The 19,043-nt window shown below is 50.3% G+C and overlaps 1 protein-coding gene across 1 annotated transcript in view; it reads right to left on the reverse strand.

Annotated features, from left to right (window-relative positions):
• Window positions 1-319: 319 nt before the first annotated feature.
• raph1b (Ras association (RalGDS/AF-6) and pleckstrin homology domains 1b) overlaps window positions 320-19,043 on the reverse strand; it is a gene marked incomplete at both ends in the record, with an annotated part of 35,278 nt that continues 16,554 nt past the window's right edge. Inside the window, 10 exons of the mRNA XM_083632934.1 lie at window positions 320-3,358; window positions 3,735-3,871; window positions 4,027-4,147; window positions 4,280-4,378; window positions 6,145-6,255; window positions 7,857-8,000; window positions 8,149-8,214; window positions 9,374-9,495; window positions 11,303-11,462; window positions 15,687-15,764. Coding sequence (XP_083489060.1) covers window positions 320-3,358; window positions 3,735-3,871; window positions 4,027-4,147; window positions 4,280-4,378; window positions 6,145-6,255; window positions 7,857-8,000; window positions 8,149-8,214; window positions 9,374-9,495; window positions 11,303-11,462; window positions 15,687-15,764 — 4,077 coding nt within the window. The remainder of the gene's footprint in view (window positions 3,359-3,734; window positions 3,872-4,026; window positions 4,148-4,279; window positions 4,379-6,144; window positions 6,256-7,856; window positions 8,001-8,148; window positions 8,215-9,373; window positions 9,496-11,302; window positions 11,463-15,686; window positions 15,765-19,043) is intronic.

The raw sequence follows: 19,043 nt of genomic DNA on the forward strand, positions 1-19,043 counted from the left end.
ATTTTTGAAGTCAATTCGGGATCGTCTTCTGTGACCGATCGATGCTGTAAACCCCACAGATCCGCCAACTCCAAATAGGTTCAAACAAATGCAATAATTATTTGCAAACACTATGTGACGCCGGTCATGGCTTTCAGTATATACACAGTCATTTTGTTTCTCATTATTGTGATCCCAGGAGGAGAGAAGGGTTCGATGAGAGAAGTGAACGTCCATTACAGAGATGGGAGAGAAGCTGAATCAGCTTCTCTCCCATCTCTCCTAATATACGTTCAATTCAGTATCCATCCGTTCCAACATCACCTTCTCTGTCCTGATCTCAACACTCTCCGGTAAGTTTGGTGGTGTCCCCGCGTTTGGGTGGAGCGGGTGGGGGTCCTCGCCGTAGCGTTGCATAGCCTGAGATGTTCCCGGACATGTAGCCCCCGTTGCCCTGCTGGTCCAGAAGCAGCTCGGGGGGCGGCGGCGGCAGCGCCATGTCGTCCATGGTGCCCACCGGGTCCAGCTTGCCCGACAGGCGAGAGGAGTTGAGCGAACCCTGGCGGCCCACCGACTTGCGCTTCAGAGTCCGACTGAGGTCGTCCAGGAAGTTGGGCTGGCCTGAGCTGCCCTTCGGGGAGGTGGGCGGCGGCGAGAGCGGCGGGGGCTCCGGCGTGGCGTTGTTACGCCGGAGGATCGTGGGGGGCGCAGTCTTGAGCATGGGGGGCGCAGTCTTCTGGAGGAGCGTGGGGGGCGCCGTCTTGTGGAGGAGCGTGGGGGGCGCAGTCTTGAGCATGGGGGGCGCAGTCTTCTGGAGGAGCGTGGGGGGCGCCGTCTTGTGGAGGAGCGTGGGGGGCGCAGTCTTCTTCAGCGAGCTCTTTCCCCAGGAGGAGTTGCTAACCAGGGAGGCGGGCGGGGGAGGGGGGGGAGCCTGGGGCTGGGGGTTGACCACGGCCACCTTGGGCGCCCCGCAGTGGGCGTCACTGCCGGGGGGCGGGGGAGGGGGGAAGAGCTCGGAGGCCGGGGGCGGAGGGGGGAAGTAGGAGCACTCGGGCGGCGGGGAAGGGAAGTCGCCCGCGGACTGCTTCACCTGGCCTACTTTGGCCTGGAGAGCCAGGGGCAGGCTGGCCAGGTTGAGCTTGCCTGGTTTGGGCGGGGCAGGGGGGCCAGCTGGGGGCTCCTTGGAAGGGGACCCATTGGAGGCGGAGGCAGGAGAGGAGGAGGAAGGGGGCGTGCCGGTCTGGGGAGCGAACTTGCTGAGCAGGTTCCTCCTGGACTCCTGGTAGGAGGCCGAGGAGTCGGCCTTGATGCTCGAGTTCCTTTGGGGGGTGGGCGGTGGTTTCTTACCTCCCGGACCGGAGGAGGAGCAGCCAGAGGGCGACCTCCTCAAGGGGGAGCCCAGGTTCCCAGGGGGCAGAGGGGGAGGAGGGGGAGTGGGACCCGTGACAGGGGCGGGAGGAGGTGGGGGAGGTGGAGGAGGGGCAGGGAAGCCTGCGTTACTGTCTGGAGGAGGGGGGAACTCCGGAGACTGCAGCTGCTGGCCGCTGCTGCCGCCGGGCTGCCATTTTGGTTTGGCCTTCACCGCAGGTGGGGAGAGGGGGGCTTTGGGGCTCTCTGTGTGATTGGCCGCAGGGGCCGAGGCACCGGGGAACTGACTGGCTATCTGTCTCACCAGGGAAGTGGTAGGAGGGGCCCCGGTGGAAATGGGCGGTGGCTTGGACAGGCTGTGCTGCTTGGGCAGAGTGGGAGGAGGCTGGCTGTAGGCGTGGCCCGCCTGGAGGCTGAACTGCTTCTTCAGGGGAGCGGGTGGAGGAGGGGGCGGCGGTGGGGGTGGGGTGGGGCCGCCCAGGGCAGCAGGAGGTGGTGCGGGAGGGAACGGGGAGACGGGCGACACAGGTTTGGGCGCAGTCTGAGGGAGGAAGCCCGGGGTGAAGGTTTTCGGTGGGGCCGGCGGGGGCGCGGGAGGAGGCGGGAACTGAGCCGGCACCGCAAACTGCTGGGGGGGAGGTGGAGGCAGCGGGGGCGGCGGAGGGGGAGGAGGCGGGGGCGGCGGAGCAGGAGCAGGCGGCGGGGACTCCTCCAGGTCTCCGTCGGGAGAGAGGAGGTCCCGTGGCGGGCTGGGAAACCTTTCCTTCAGCGTGTGCCTCAGCCCATTGGACTGACCCGGACCGGGCATGGGAGCTGGTGGTGGGGAAGGAGGTGGAGGAAACGCCGCTCCGTTGGTCTGTGGAGGAGGAGGCGGCGGCGGAGGTGGAGGGATGAAGGCGGTGGGGGCGGCCGGGCTGGGAGGGCCCAGCTTCAGCACGGCCATAGCCGACCCGGGGGCGGGCATGGAGGGGGGCGGGGGAGGAGGAGGCGGAGGAGGAGGCGGGACGTTAGCCTGGATGCGATGGGCCTGCTGGGGTTTGACGGACGCCAGAGCCATGGACGGCGTGGGCAGGACCTGCTGGGCCGTCGGGTGCAGGTGACTGATAGGCTTGTGGTGATTGGCGGCCTGGGAGGTGTTCTGGTTCTGGAGCCGGGTGATGGTGCTGTACTTGTACATGGTAGGAGCTGGAGAGTGGTGCGACACACTCTGGAGCGGGGGCAGAGGTGGGGGAGGGGGAGGCGGGGGAGGAGGGGAGGGCTGCTGTTGTGGTGGTGGTGGTGGTGGTGGTGGGGGCATGTGGGCGTAGCTGCTGACGGGCTGTGGGGGCATGTGGGCGTAGCTGCTGACAGGCTGTGGGGGCAGGTGGGCGTAGCTGCTGACAGGCTGTGGGGGCATGTGGGCGTAGCTGCTGACGGGCTGTGGGGGCATGTGGGCGTAGCTGCTGACAGGCTGTGGGGGCAGGTGGGCGTAGCTGCTGACAGGCTGTGGGGGCAGGTGGGCGTAGCTGCTGACAGGCTGTGGGGGCATGTGGGCGTAGCTACTGACGGACTGTGGGGGCAGGTGGGCGTAGCTGCTGACAGGCTGTGGGGGCAGGTGGGCGTAGCTGCTGACGGGCTGTGGGGGCAGGTGGGCGTAGCTGCTGACAGGCTGTGGGGGCATGTGGGCGTAGCTGCTGAGGGGCTGCTGCGGTGGTTGTTGTTGAGGAGCTGGGGGTGGCGGCTGGGTGGCCGGCTGAGGAGGGGGAGGTTGGGGAGGAAGGTGCTGGTGCTGCAGCGGTGGTGGAGGCTGGGGCTGGGGTGGGTGATGATGCTGCGGTGAGTGGTGATGATGCTGGGGTGGGTGGTGGGGCTGCGGTGGCTGGTGATGCTGGGCTGGGTGGTGATGATGCTGGGGCTGAGGCTGGGGAGAGGGCGTTGCGGGCGCGTGATCGGCCGAATGCTGGCTGTGATGCCGGTGGCTGTGAGCGGCGTGGGGGAGCGTGGCCCCTCTGGACGCCTCCATCCTCATCTGCTGGAAGGGATTCAAAGAAGAGACACCTCAAACACTTGAAGAATGAGACCAAACAAAGGAGCAACCTATGAAGAACCCAATGTGGATTGGAATGCCTTAAACCTGCATTCTTTCTAATGGCCAGCAGGGGGCGACTCCACTGGCTGAAAAAAGAATAATGGTAAAATGACCCTTCTTCTCACTCGATTTATTACCAGGGAAAGCCCTGGTCTTACACTAGCTATTTCTGGCTGCAAAAAAACAAGATGGCAGAGGTCAAAATGCCAAACTGGAGCTTCAAAATGAGAGTCCATAAACCAATCAACAAATAAGCTAGTTTAAAATGAATCTAGGTGGTGTTGTAAGAAAGTAAATGTGTACTAAAAAGAAGCCGTACCTTGGTGTTTTCCTCCATCTGGGTGCCTCTCTTCCAGGCCTCGGAGAAGATGGAGCTGACCACACTCTGGGACCGGCCATGAGAGGAGCCTGTGTCCACCCCACTGTCTGACTGGCCTGAATGGTTAGACTGGGACTCTGGAAGCACACACACACACACAATGACAGGACACAGGTGTCCATTTTGAGTCAACTGTCCACACACAAACATGTCTCACACTAGTTGTGAACTTAATTCTTTATATGAAGTCCGTTACACTAGCAGGCCAGGTGTGACGAGCCAGTGTACTGACCAGGGATGCTGGCGGAGCTGGAGCCTGATCGGATGCTGGCGGTGGAGAGGGAGGACCAGTCGTAGGCCGCCTCCGTCCTCTTCATGGCTTCCTGGTAGTTCACGTATAGCTGCTTCACATACTACAAACGCACAATGGAATAGCGTTAGCATAACCGTTTCCGGTAGTCGGCAGCGTTTCATAATACAGATCCTTTTCATTTGTCTCTTCAATGGCTAACCAAAGCACAGAAGGAGCTGAGCTTTAGAGTTACCTTAGCGATGCGAATCCCATTCACCCATTGGTGCAGGGTCCGGACGTCATCACAGCACAGGTACTTGATGTACTGCGACTTCTTCTGGATTTGTGGGTGCTGCAAGGTAGAAAACAGAGGATATATTCCCATTACAAGTCCACATAAACTTCACACATCCAGTCAAAATGACCCAGTCTCTTTCATGCTGAAGATTACACAGGATATTTAATGGACTGAAACTCCATTGACAGTAAAACATCCCCTAGTCCTGGTCATTACATGAGAGCATTTTTGTTCACACCACCGACACACAAGGACATTTGGATCTACTACCTACACGTAGGATCATTCAAATGTGAATCACATCAAATCAAGAAATAAATCAATAAAATAAAAAATATTTTTTGCATGACTGTCAGAGGGCTGTGGAGAGAAGAAGCTGTTGTGTTTGTAATGGAAAGCTGGTGTGTGTGGGTGGGGAATGGTTGATACCAATGTGCCATAATGTTCACACCTCTATCTTGAATCCTTTCACACCTTCATTATCGGTGTTTCTGTGTTGACACGCGACATTTCTGCTGCTCACTATCGATTTGAATATCCCAACTCTTGTTCTGGATAAATTGTTTGCATCTTTTGTAATAAGCACATTTGTCATTTGGATTATTACTCCTGAGAAGACTACTGTACATCAACTAACAGACAAACTTGACATCAAACACTTGACTGGATAAAAATAATACATTTACAACGTAATTTCCAGAATAGTAAAAGTGTCCAGACCTGGGAAAGACAATTTTGAAATTCCCATAGAGACAGTCCGCATGTCTGGGAATGCCCATACAGAACGCCCACAATAGACGCTGGGTTAGCCTGGGGGGCGTGGTCAGGGTGGGGTAAATTCCCCCATCCTATCCATTCTGCAAAGTTAAAATTTAGCTGATAGCCAAGCCCAGGCAGACACGATCGGGGATTTAACCACCGCAGTAAACGCACATCTGAGCAGACGTCTTGTGTTCTGCTCTAGAACCCCCAAACATGTAGTTTAGAGCCGCAGCACCGTCTTTTGGTGAGTCAGCCCATGAGATATATCGGCAGTTTTACCCCACGCCAGCCGTTTAACATTTTGTGGGCGTTCCCAGACATGCAGACTGTCTCTATTGTGTGCATCTTCCTGGTGGACAAAAACCTGTTTTGATGCATTATCTCTCTGCATCTCTCTTCCTTTTTCATTTTTTATCCCAGATTTTTTTTTATCCCCCGTTAGTGCTAATTTTAATGTATTTATCCTGGTTGCTGCTCCACCCTCTGCCGATCTGGGGAGAGCCCAAACTGGCTCCATGCTTCCTCCGAGACATGGGCAGTAGTCAGCCGCTTCTTTTCACCTGACAGGGGAAGCTTCACCGGTAGGACATAGCATGTGGGAGGTTCACGCTATTCCAACAAGTTCCCCTCCCTCCGAACAGGCACCCCGAACGACCAGAGGAGGCACCACATCAGCAACCAGGATATTGCATGTATTTGGTGTGGGGTTCCTATATGAAGGAAACCCCCAGGGGGCACGGGGAGAACATGCAAACTCCACACAGAAAGACCCTTTTTGACAACCCCACCCGGGCGGTGGGCACTCGAGGACATGCGGACGGGCACGCACTCCTTCAGCGCTCACAGCATCCCAGGTGGGAATCGAACCCAGGACCTTCTAGCTGTGAGGCGACAGCTCTACCACTGAGCCACCGTGCATCTCTCTTCCAACAATTTTGGCAGGATCGTACCATTGTGCAGAGGAAGGGGTGATCACGGGGTATTATATTCTAACACTTTATATTACTTTCAGGTCATTTGAAAAAGAAGAAAACAGTATTGTGATAGCGGGGCGTCACCTTTAGGGCCAGGCAGTAGTCGGTAGGGGACTTGTATTTGCTGCGGTAGTCCTGGCCGTAATACACGTTGACATGGTCCAACTGCAGGAAGCACACCAGATCTCTGGAGGCCTGCCGAGAGGGAGACAGAGCAGAGGACAGGATGCTGTTGTCACACATGGTTGACTTATGAAGACACCGGGGCAGCGCTGTGGAGAGTGCTGAAGACACATGCTGTCCGTAGTGCCAGAATAACTGTAAAGACCCCCTAAAGTCATGTTTCAAGATGTATATAAAATACTCTACTTTGAATAATAATTTGTGTCTGATGGTTTTCCCCCAGAAAAAAAGTTAAATTATCTTGTTAAAATCTTCCCCTCCTTCTCCCTCATTTAAAAATCCAAGGCAACCAATCAGAGTTATCTAGAACCTAGCCAATCACAGCATACAACACAGGCTTTCAACACATTTCAAGGTGATGATAAGGGTTGCTGACAGATGTGCAGTATATGATAAGTTGGGAGTGAGAATGCTGCTGCAAACGGTACAGATACATTTAGAAACGGGAGAGATCGCATAACATTTCACTGGGACCAAAACGTTAAAAAAAAAGCGGGTTTAAAGAAAATATTTTTTCGATGGTTTTTTAAGTTTTGGTCCGAGTGAAATGTTCTATGGTCTCTCCCGATTATAGCGTTAGCTGAACCGTTTGGTTCAACGAAGTACAACTATTTTATAAGCATTTTACGAAATGTCTATGGGAAAATAAATGGCGGATGAAAATCTCTGGTAGAGAGCTGAAGCAGGAAGTGACGTTCCACTTTGCCTCTCTACAACTGACAGGGCATGAGCTAGGTTCCAAACTGATCCCTAGCAACACAATCCCATGAAAAACATATATAAATGAGCTTTAAATACGACTCAACTCCCACTGTAGTCCAATAAACTTTTTGCCTTTGAACTTGTGATTTAATGGGGGACATGCAAAAACCCAAAATAGTGAACCCTAGCTGGTGCTGTATGTAATCTACTGCTCATATCATATTCCCAGGATGAAAATAACGCAAAGCAATGATTGAATGATTATTTTGTTGCCCAATTTTATTGCCCAATTCCCCCTGCTGTCCTGGTGGTGGCTCCACCCCCTCTGCCGATCTGGGAAGAGATGTAGACTAGCACACGCTTCCTCCGATAAATGTGCAGTCGCCAGCCGCTTCTTTTCACCCGACAGTGAGGAGTTTCACCGGCAGGATGTAGCAGCAGCATGTGGGAGGATCACACTACTCCCCCAGTTCCCCTCCCCCGTGATGAACAGCCGCCCCGACCGCCCCGAGGCGGCGCTAGTGCAGCGACCAGGACCTCATACGCCACCGGCTTCCCACCCGCAGACACGGCCAAGTGTGATAAAGAATATTGGTGTGTAGGGGTACAGCGACTGGATCCTGATGACATCATGACAGCCGAGACTGTAGATTACGATGTGAAGCAGGAAGATGTGCTCAGCAAATCTTCCCTAGATAAATAAAGCTTTAAAAAAAAAAAGGGCACATGCCGTTTCTGTCACGTTCCAGAGTTATCAGATCCCTAAACAGGAAATACCAGAGCAGATTGCTTGGATCTGGTTCTCATAACTTTGCTGAGTGGAGTAGCGATGTGCCATACATAACAGACACACACACACACACACACACACACCTCTGAGCAATGTCTATCTAAACTAAAGTCTCACTTACCTTGGCTTTGCCTTTGGGGACATAGTAGATCCCTGAAGCCCTGAGGAGGAAATAGCGTTTCTTCCATGACTTCTTCCCGTCCTCCTTCAGCCAGAGCACACCCTCGATCTCTGGCACCGACACCGAGCTGCCACAGAAACACTCCTGAGGAACGAACACACGAACACACGCACACACACACACACACACACACACGACACACCAATGTGATCACATCCACCTTGTGAATAATCGTGCTCACTGTTAAGCGAACAGAAACGACTACGCAAGTTTATGCTTGTACGTCTCTCACCTCTAATAAAGCCTCTTTATTCCTGTCGGCCATTTCCGACGTCTCCTTCCGCCCCAACAAGTAGTTCTGGAAATGAACAAGAAGAACAAGAAGTTTTGCTTAGAGCAAGTGGTTCTCAAACGTTTTCACATCAAGGACCGCTAAAATGACACAAATTACACCACGGACCCTCAATATTTTGTCCGAGGGTCCCCCATCTCATAATAAATGTTTTTTGCTTTTTACATGTTTCATTACAGAAAGTGATATGAAACCCATGACCAGAACAGCCATACATTCTGTCATTGTGTTACCTATGATGGAATTCTAGTGAAAATAAATTGTTCCCCTTTTTGCTGGAGAACCCCTGGAACCCCCTCAAGGAACAGGGGAGGAACAGGAGAGGAGAGGAGAGGGGCGAGAGGGGGGATGGAGGCAGCGGGACAAGGCGAGTTGGCTCACCTCGTCTTCTCATGTTCAATCAATTATTCACCTTTACTCTTTAGGGCTTTGACCTACTTCCAACCCTCACTAACGCCCCCCCCCTCCCCACCACACACACACACACACACACACACACACACACACACACACACACACACTCCCTAGTTCACTCTCACCAGCTCTCTACGCACTGAGCATGCATAAACTATGTGTACTTTGTGTACATAGCATAGGCTTTCTTTAAAGCCCCAATCAGTAAATTTTTCACCTTAATATAACAGCTTTTTAGTCATTGAAGATGGTACAGTGACTTGTAACAGAGAGAATGTCACCTCTATTGGTCACACAGCGCCCTCCAAAGGCCTCTCCTGGGACTAAGCAGTTTGGTACCTGCGTCCCGGAGGTACAGCAGAAGCGTTGTGTTCAGTAAAACAAGGACGTAACTCGGTGCGGATTTGCTACCAAAATGATGTTTCACGTAACTATGGATTATTATTTCATCATGTGGTGAGTACCCGATGTCACAACATGTACATAGAGCTTTCTGCCGCTGTGTTTTGTTGACTTTGAACGGCGATATCGATACCGATGCTATTGCACCCAGAGGGCGCTGTTTCTCCAATAGCAAAACTTGGAAAAGTTGCTGAATGGGGCTTTAAGTATTTGCATATTCATGCAGAGTGGCCACAGAATGTATTGAGAAGATGGGGCATCCTCCTTGCCGCGTGTGTGTGTGTGAGAGAGAGAGAGAGAGAGAGAGTGAGAGAGTGAGAGAGTGAGAGAGAGAGAGATGGAGAGTCACCTGAGGGTTCTTGAACAGGGCGTACTTCTCGATGCGTTCGATGAACATGAGCTTGTTGTGGCTGTCCCTGGTCCAGTTTAACAGATTCTCCACCAGGTTCTCATGGTCCTCAAAGATACGCTCTGAGGAGAAAGAAGACAGAGGAATGAAGATAGGATGTGAGACGCGCAGTGTTTTATTATTGCTGACTTTCCAAATGTGCACCTAACGTCCTCCCTCCCTCCGGGGGTTTCTGTCTTTTGGGTGGGGGGCCGGAGCTTTTTAACTGTGAGCTTGACAAGCAGCCTCAAGGCACAGACATGGCCTCCTCAGAGAAGACACATAATTACAGTGTGTGTCCGTCACCATGTGTTAGTCAAGGCTGTAGCTTGTGTGTGTGTGTGTGTTAACCCATTGATACCTGATGCAGCATTTGTGTGTGTATCCCTTTAAGACCGCGAACCACGCGCTTCGCGGTCTTAAAGGGATACGCACACGCACACAAATGAGGGATATACACGCAAATGCTGCATCAGGTATCAATGGGTTAAACTAGATTTGGGTCAAAGGATAATTCAGCATCACCTGGCAAGTTTTAAAATCAGAGAAAAAGACACTAAACTGATATGAATACAGCTGCAATGATGAATCGATTAGTTGTCAATAGCTGTCAACTAATAAATTAATCAGCCACTATTTGGATAATCAATTAAACCGTTTGTTGACTAAAGAAAAGTCTAAATGGTCTGATTCCAGCTTCTTAACACATTGACTGCCAGCCGTTTTTTTTTTGCTGTAGGTAGCTTTTGCCAAGCCGTTTTTTTGAGGATTCTGGCTCATTTTACAAGAGCCGAGGATTCTTTTCTGCTTGGAGTTTGTCAACACAAAGTTCACAAAAGTACTAATAGAATGTGTGCTTTCTCTGTCTAAAAGAGTTAGTTTGTAGAGTTAGTAGTTATGTAGATATTAGCCGTTGAGTACAGCATGGTTTTAGCGTCTGAGAGTGAAAGCTGAGATAATCGCAGTTTTGTGAAATTCAATCAAACAGGCAGAACAGTCACTTTAACCATTTATTTTTGGCATCAGTGAGAGATCAGACAGCCAAACAATATAGTTCCGAACGCCCTCTCCTTCAACTCCTCCCTCCGTGGGCGTGTCTAGTGGCTTTCAGCCTGCGTTTGTCACAAGCGAGTGCTCTGCTGCTGGGAGTTTGAGCAGCCTCCGTCCCTGGCAGCGAGTTTGAGCAGCCTCCCTCCCTGGCAGCGAGTGTGGATAGGTCTCACTCGTCTCTTGGGTTTGAGAGCCCCGATGAAGCCCCGTGCGACTCTAGGCTTTATGCTGCCCACACAGTCCATTTCTGGAACCCCCCACCGCAGCAGCGCGAAAGCGTCCCCGCCTACAGTATGAGAATGAGGCTCGTTCGTTTCTGACTGTAAAATCGCCAAGCCATTTCCTTGAGAATGGAGGAAGCAGCCGCCCGCGGCTGCTTTTGGTTGACTTTATCTCTGTCGGGAGAGGACCGTCGCCACCTAGCTGGTCGGTAAAATAGATTATACACATTCAATACTTCCAATATCTCCATAGGAGACGCGGGGGGCATTGATCCACGTAGCACCGTCAAAAAAAAAAAAATCGACTGCCACTGACGTATATATACGTCAGTGGCAGTCAACGTGTTAAATGTGAATATTTTCAGGCTTCTTCACTCGTCTACGACAGTAATCTTGGGCTTGAGGAAAAAGTGATCGACATTTTTCACCATTTTACAGACCAAACAACTAATCGATTAATCGAGAAAATAATCGACAATGCAAATAATCTTCAGTTATAGCCTTTCTACTTTTGCTTCTTTACTTTCCACTACTTAGCATAATCGTGTGTGTTGAGCCCCACCCCTCTAAAGCCGAGCGTAAACAACCTTTATGTGACTCAGGTGCAGTGTAAACTTACCCATCTGCAGCTCGCTGATGGTCTCCACCAGAGACCAGTCGGGGCTGTAGCCGCAGTGCGACTTGTCCAGCAGGCTGTCCAGCACCTGCCTGACCGTCTGCCTCTCGTCCACCATCATGGTCTTGGAGCTCTCGTCTGACATGTGCACCCTGATCACCAGCTGAGGAAGAGGAAGCACAGGTGAAGCAGAACACAGACACCAAAATCATCCCTATCATGCTAACGCTTTAGCATGGTAACGGGCTGGGATCCCAACAACACCCCCCCCCCCCCCACCAAACACTAACACCCAGTAATCAGGTCAATGTGTTTGTGGGGTCACTGGAGTCACAGTGTAGCAGCCACCAAACACTAACACCCAGTAATCAGGTCAATACTTTGCGTCATAGGTGCCCAAATGCCCTCCGTACCAAGCAAGCTCAAACTAAGCTGAACGTGACAAACGCACACGTGGCAAATCCAGACTCACACCACTCACTAAGACCAAAACTTAACACATTCACTGCCAACAGTTTTTTTTTACTGTAGGTAGCTTCTGCCAAGTTTTTTTTTTGAGGATTCTGGCTCATCTTTCAAGAGCCGAGGATTCTTTTCTGTTAGGATTTTGTGAACACAAAATATCTCAAAAGAACTACGGTAATAGAATGTTTGCTTTCTCTGTCTAAAAGAGTTAGTTTGTAGAGTTAGTAGTTATGTAGGCATTAGCAGTTGAATACAGCATGGTTTCAGCGTCTGAAAATGAAAGGTGAGAAAAATGCCTTTTTGTGAAATTCGATAGAAAAGTCACTTTAACCATTTATTTTTGGCATCAGTAAGACGTCAGACATCTAAACAATAGTTTTGAACAGTAATTTCCTCCATAACAGCAGGAAACCCCCCTCTCCTTCAAACTCCTCCCTCCGTGTGTGTTCTCCTCCTCCCTCCGTGGCTGCAGCGGGCGTGTCACAAGCGAGTTTCTGTTGTCTGTGCTGCCTGGCTGCCCCTCGTCGGGCGAGTCTGGATGGGCTCGCTCGTTTCTTGGGGTTTCGGTTGAGAGCTTTGATGAAGCTTTTGCGATTCTGGGCTTTATGCTGCGTGTTTCAAAGTGTGTTCCACCCAGTCTATTTTTGGAACCCCCTACCGTTGTGCGCCCCCCGTTGTGCTCCAGCGCGAAAGCGTTTTCGCCTACAGTATGAGAATGGCTTCCTCACGCTTTTCCCTGCAGTTTTGGCTCGGCTTTCAATAGTCTGGAGAGCACTGTCGCCACTTAGTGGGTCGGTGGAATGGGTTAACTCGCCAACGGCAGTCAACCGTTGGATTTTTTTTGACGAGTCAACTCGTTGACGGCAGTGAACGTGTTAAAACATTTGCGGATTAAAAAGTGAATAATAAACAGACGTTTTGTTTTTGAAGTGTTTGTCTGAGTGAAAATGTTCTATGATTCAAATATAGCTGAATCACTTGGTTTGACCAAGTAAGACAATTTTTTTTATAAGCATTTGACTAAATATAGATGGAAAAAAGAATGGCGGACGAATGGCTCGGGTGCGTATGGCTAAACCTGAAGTGGGTGTGACTTTGGCTCTCTATGCTACATGTTCCGCGGCTGAACTCAACCCTGGTGTGAAGCCAAGTAAAGCCCCCAATTCCATGGCCTCCTGTTAATGCCCTCCCACTGGGACCGGGGGGACAGCCAATCAGCACGTCACTACAGTTGACAGAGTGGTGCCTGGGCCAATGAGAAGAATACAGGGAGGGTCAGCGAGTACCGGGACACGGGGGAGTCTGACCTACATTTCTCACAGGAGAGCCCCCCAAAATCCCCCTAGTCTGCAAAAAAGAAAAGAAAAGTGGAATCAAACTCAAATCTTGCTGCTCGACGATGCAAAAATGGAAAAGAGTCTGGCCCAAACATAAGGAACCTGCATGTATCATTTCAACATGAATGTCAAATACACTGAGTCATAAAGCTGCTCGTCTAAAACGCTGACAACCACAACATCTCCAGCAGTGTTCTGCTGTGCTGCTGGATCAATCGTTTTCTCTGTGGCAGCTACACCACTTCTCTCTCTGTCTCTCTCTCTCTGTCTCTCTCTCTCTCTCTCTCTGTCTCTCTCTCTCTCTGTCTCTCTCTCTCTCTCTGTCTCTCTGTCTCTCTCTCTCTCTGTCTCTCTCTCTCTCTGTCTCTGTCTCTGTCTCTCTCTCTCTCTCAAATTCAAATTGAATTTGATTTGATTTAAATTTTTCAAATTGAATTTCTCTCTCTCTCTCTCTCTGTCTCTCTTTCTCCCTGTCTCTCTCTCTCTCTCTCTCTCTCTGTCTCTCTGTCTGTCTCTCTCTCTCTCTCTCTCTGTCTCTCTGTCTGTCTCTCTCTCTCTCTCTCTCTCTCTCTCTCTCTCTCTCTCTCTCTCTCTGTCTCTATATGTCTGTCTGTCTGTCTGTCTGTCTGTCTCTCTCTCTCTCTCTCCGTCTCTCCCTCTGTCTCTCTCTCTCTCAGTCTCTCTCTCTGGTCATATTGTATCTAGCTGGCAGTGCTGTTCCTCCAAACACCATCGGGGGTCTCAGCTATTCAGTGCGGATAAAAGAACACCATTCTGCGAAACGCCGTTGTGCTCGGTCACAGAGACGGTTCATTCACTGGCGGAAAGACTGGTGAGAATAGCCTGCCTGTAGAGTCGTACATTGACTTCCCAATGCCAATGCAATCCCTGTTGTTTTCAATGGAGCCAGGCGTCCCAGTCGCTCAACAGAAATCAGCACTTGTTTGCTCGGATGTGAGGGGGGTGGGGGGGGTAATAAGCTGTGTCACGTGGGACTGGACGAAATCAAATATCACATCATTCTTGACCAAATACTTACATTACAGTACATTGCCACAGTATTGTAGGGCTGTCAGTATTGGCGCTTTCACTAAATATTCACACAATGAGATTTTGGATAAATAATCATCGGTGATGTGGATATAATGACTAAGTGGGTGAAGGCAAATAATAGAACAGCTTAGAACAGTCTGGTAAGTACAGAAAATGACATCACTTTACTGTAATGCACTCAAACCATATCACCGATATCCAAAATCTAAGACGATATGGAATATGTAATATGGATATATTGCCCAGCCTCACACAGAATGTGTCTGGATCTCGCTCACTCTTTTTATGGAGCCCCCCTTTTGATTCCTCGCTGCCTCCCCGGCAGTAGACTCAGCCCTCAGTCTTAATCCGTTTCACTCCTGTAAGACTGAGAATATTACTATTTAAATCTTTGCATAACGTTAGGTGGCGCTGTTGGAAGCCTTGCATCGGAGAACCAACCATGAGTTTTGTGGGCGGGCCTGCTTTCTGGGGGCAGTTCTCATGCAGAACCGGTGTCTCGCAAAACATCGTCGCATTTGCGGAGAAACATATTAATCACTTAGAAAGTTTAACCTGTTAATAGGACGTGTTTCATCCGGCCCCGGCGGCTAGAGGTGTTTCCCCCAGCGATAAACCCGACTCCCGTTACAGAGCCTGCTGATGACTTCAGCTTCACACAGTAGCAAGCGGACCACTTCCGGGTAGGAAAAATGATTGTAAAATAAACCACAGCTATAAATTTTGTTTGGAGCATATCAGCTTCATGCTCTGTGTTAGGACTATGATAAATGGCATTGACGCTACCAAATAAAATTCTAATAATAAATGTAGGCGTGTCTGCTGCCGGCGGTTCTCGCCGGGCTCGGACAGACAGTTTCTGACAGTGAAATTCCCAGATGTTTGGTGGCGCAGCTCACCAAACGTCTGGGAGCCGAGACTACCCCGGCAGACACGCACACACGCAGACACGCACACACGCGTACACACAGACACACACACACACGCACACACACACACACACACACACACACACACAGACACACACGGGTACACACACACACACACACACGCGTACACACACACACACGCGTACACACACACACACGCGTACACACACACACACACGCGTACACACAGACACACACACACACACACACAGGCGCACGCACACACACAGACGCGCACACACACACACGCGCGTACACACACACACACACACACGTGCGTACACACACACACACACACACACACCGCGTACACACACACACACACACACACACGCCGCGTGTACACACACACACAGACACACACACACACACACACACACACAGACACACAGACACACACACACACTAAATGAAACACTGCAATGACCCATTTTCTGTGCGCTTCATCGCCGTGCTGTGAATGAAGTTCACAACGAAATGCAGCCTGCTGTGAACATGACATGACAGCCATGATGGTGAGGATATAATATAAGAGAAATCGTGTGTGTGTGTGTGTGTGTGTGTGTGTGTGTGTGTGTGTACATAAGGAAGAGGTGGTCGTACCTTTTTGACCTGCGCCTCCTTGATTTTCTCCAGGGCGACTCGGATCTTCTCCGCCTTCAATTTGGCAGCCTGCTCCTCCTGGATACACACACACAGCAGCACGGTCAATATACACAGTTACACAGTTACACACACACACACACACACACACACACACACACACACACACACACACACACACACACACACAACCCCATAAAAACCCAACGAACAGCCTTTCCGTTACACCCGCTTTCCTCATCTCCTCCCCCCACATCTTTCACTATTCCTCTGGCTGGAGTAAGACATCAGGCGCACCACCTCATCAAACAGCTGGCACCCGTCACAGCGCGTTGAAATGCGGGTCAAAGCTAAACCCGTCTGCACCGTTCCCAATGCTTACCTGCCCCCTCCAACATGGCTTACCTGCCCCCTCCAACATGGCTTACCTGCCCCCTCCAACATGATGCCATCACCTCCATTCCGCAGGTATGTGACCGCTCGCGCGCGTGCGTGGGCTCCTGCGTGCGTGCGTGCGAGATCACACGTGTGTGAATGTTCCGTCAAGACACAAATCAACCAAAGCACCGTGCTCCTAAATCAGCAGCACTACCATGACGTCTGTCCGCCCCACTGTTCAATCAAACATGGCGCTCCCTTAATCGTCTATGGCTCCATATTGTATTTGTATGGAGCGACGGCAGCGATTTCCTTTGATCTCTCTATACAGCGGAAGGGAAACGATAGTGTGGAGGAGGAGCGCATCCCCTAAAGGGCGACAACAAGCATGAGCTCAGTTCATAAAGCCTCCGTCTGTGCGCTCCACTCAGAGACACCACGCCACTGCTACATACATCCTATTCAAAAGTCGGGGGAAGGGGCAAAAATTCAGAAAAATCCAGATGTGTCCATAATCCGTTGGAAAGAAAACAGCTGTTTTCCTCGCTTGCTTTTTACACCATAGACCATACCAGAACATCCCAAGGAGAAAGAAATCTGCAAAAGTCTGTTGCCACCTTTAAGAGTAAAAGCTGTCGGCGTAGACGGGAGTTATTCCACACAACCATCCCCAAAGTGTGGACGCAAGAATCAAGCGGCGCACGTCTCTCCGGTCACTCAAAAGAGGAGTGTGTGTGTGTGTGAGTGTGTGTGAGTGTGTGTGTGTGTGTGTGTGAGACTGTGCCGAGCGGAGAGGCTGTGTGACGGCGCAGCTTCACTGACATGCACACACGAGCGCAACTTGACTAAAAAGCCCCAAGTGAGCTGATGAGGGAGGGAGGGAGCGAGTGAAGCCCCTCCCCTCCCCCTCCTCACTTCTCTCTCTCTCTGTAACAGATGCAGGAGTTTGGGAGCGTGCCCAATCAATGGAGCATAATCCCCACAAAAATAGCGGAACCACGGGTTCGGGCCAACCAGCGACCCCTCTTCACCATCATCCCCTCTTCCCACAGGCCGATCGGGACGAGGGACGAGGGGGGGGGGGGGGGGGGGGACCGTGACGACCCGGTCCCTCGACCCGAACTACAGTGACAATTTGGGTCAATTGGGTGAATGAGAAGCCAAGGTTCTGAGTATTGAAACGATGTGTTTAAAGAGAGAGAGAGAGAGAGAGAGGGGGGGGGGGGTCAGGGGATAAGCAGGGTTCAAGCCTCTTATCTTGTGCACCCACCTGCCCCTCCCCCCTCCTTGACCCAGACTACCTTTCCGCATGACCAGCTCCAGGGCAAACAAACACTCTAATGCAATATAGCAAACGGCCTGTTTGCAGCCAGGGCTCCAGGCAGACAAACACTCTGAGTCTGACATGTTCCCAACTGACCAGTCCAATAAGAACAACAACAAAACAAGAACCAAAACAACTGGCACATTCTGTGCTGAATGAATGGATATTCAACAACATACAGCATTATTCATCTATAAAGATAGGGCAATGAGGATAGCTGTGGCGCCCCCCAGGGGTCACCTGCCACACACATAAATGATGTGGGAATTAGGGGTGCGTATCTCACACGATACCAGTGTAGGAAATTAAAAAAATATTTTGGGGGCAACTTTTGCCCCCCACTGTCTAAAAACTGGAGGCATTTACAAAATTTGTAAAAAAAAATAGTAATTACCGGTAGTGCATAAAGTTGCTAAAATGTAGTGTGAACAACAGCGCTGTTTGTGTGAGTGTATTTTCTTCGTCATCGTCTTCTGGCAACCAGCTTGCAGGTGCTGAGTGTGTGTTAGACATGGAAATTAAATTAATTGAATGAAAATAAAATTACCGTAAATTCCGGACTATAAGCCGCGGCTTTTTTCCCGTTTTTTGGCCTTTTTTGGCCCCTGCGGCTTATATAACGGTGCGGCTTATCTATGGATTTTTTCAGAAAAAAAAAAAAAAAAAACGGAATTATCTCTTCTTTAGCACTCTTTCTAACTATAAATGCACTTCTGTTTTAATTTCCTCTCTTGCCCTCTTTTCACCACACTGTATGACACTGTATGACACTGTGTGCACTGTAAAAAAGAAACACAGGTGGTGTTGTGTTATGTTGTTTTGTTGAAATGTTAATAAATGGGAGCTTCCTCAAACAGCCATCTCTTTCCCGACAATCCCCTCTGTGCATGAACCCTTACATATGGTAATTAAACATTAAAACACAAAAAAAAAAAAAAAAAAAAAAAAAAAAAAAAAACATTAAAACACCCGCGGCTTATAGTCCGGTGCGGCTTATATATGTAAAAAACAGTCAACTTTGCAGGTGCGGCTTATACTCCGGTGCGGCTTATAGTCCGGAATTTACGGTATCTAAATATTGGGGGCAATCTTTGCCCCTGGATGATGGTGTTTAGGGGCATTCTGGGATTTCTTGGGGGCATTTTTGCCCTCGCCCCTGGCTCAATTCCTACACTGCACGATACGATCACGATACTTGGCCCTCAGTATCACGATACAGCGATTCTGCGATAACCGATACATTGCAGGAAATGTCATCTACGATGCATCACGATATAGTGCCTCTTTAACACACACTGAGTGATATAGTGCCTCTTTAACACACACTGAGTGATATAGTGCCTCTTTAACACACACTGAGTGCAGTGAGTTAAATGTTTAAAGGGAGGATACCAAATGGCTCACTCAAATCTTTTCAATCTGTGTAGATTACCAGCAAAAAAAACAAAGGCGGCAAAAAAGACACATTTCAGGATAAATGTCACGATATGGTATCACGATATGGCTCCAGTCATACCAATGTATCGCGAGAGGAAGTATCACGATATATCGATATTCTGTAATATCTACGTTGATAAGATCAAAGAGGCACTTTTAGGCCTACATACAGTGAGCCAGAGCCATTACACACAGCCTGGCAGCTTTAATAGCCATTA

Source organism: Poromitra crassiceps (genome assembly GCF_964638095.1).
Source record: "Poromitra crassiceps genome assembly, chromosome: 3".
Taxonomy (NCBI): Eukaryota; Metazoa; Chordata; class Actinopteri; order Beryciformes; family Melamphaidae; genus Poromitra; species Poromitra crassiceps.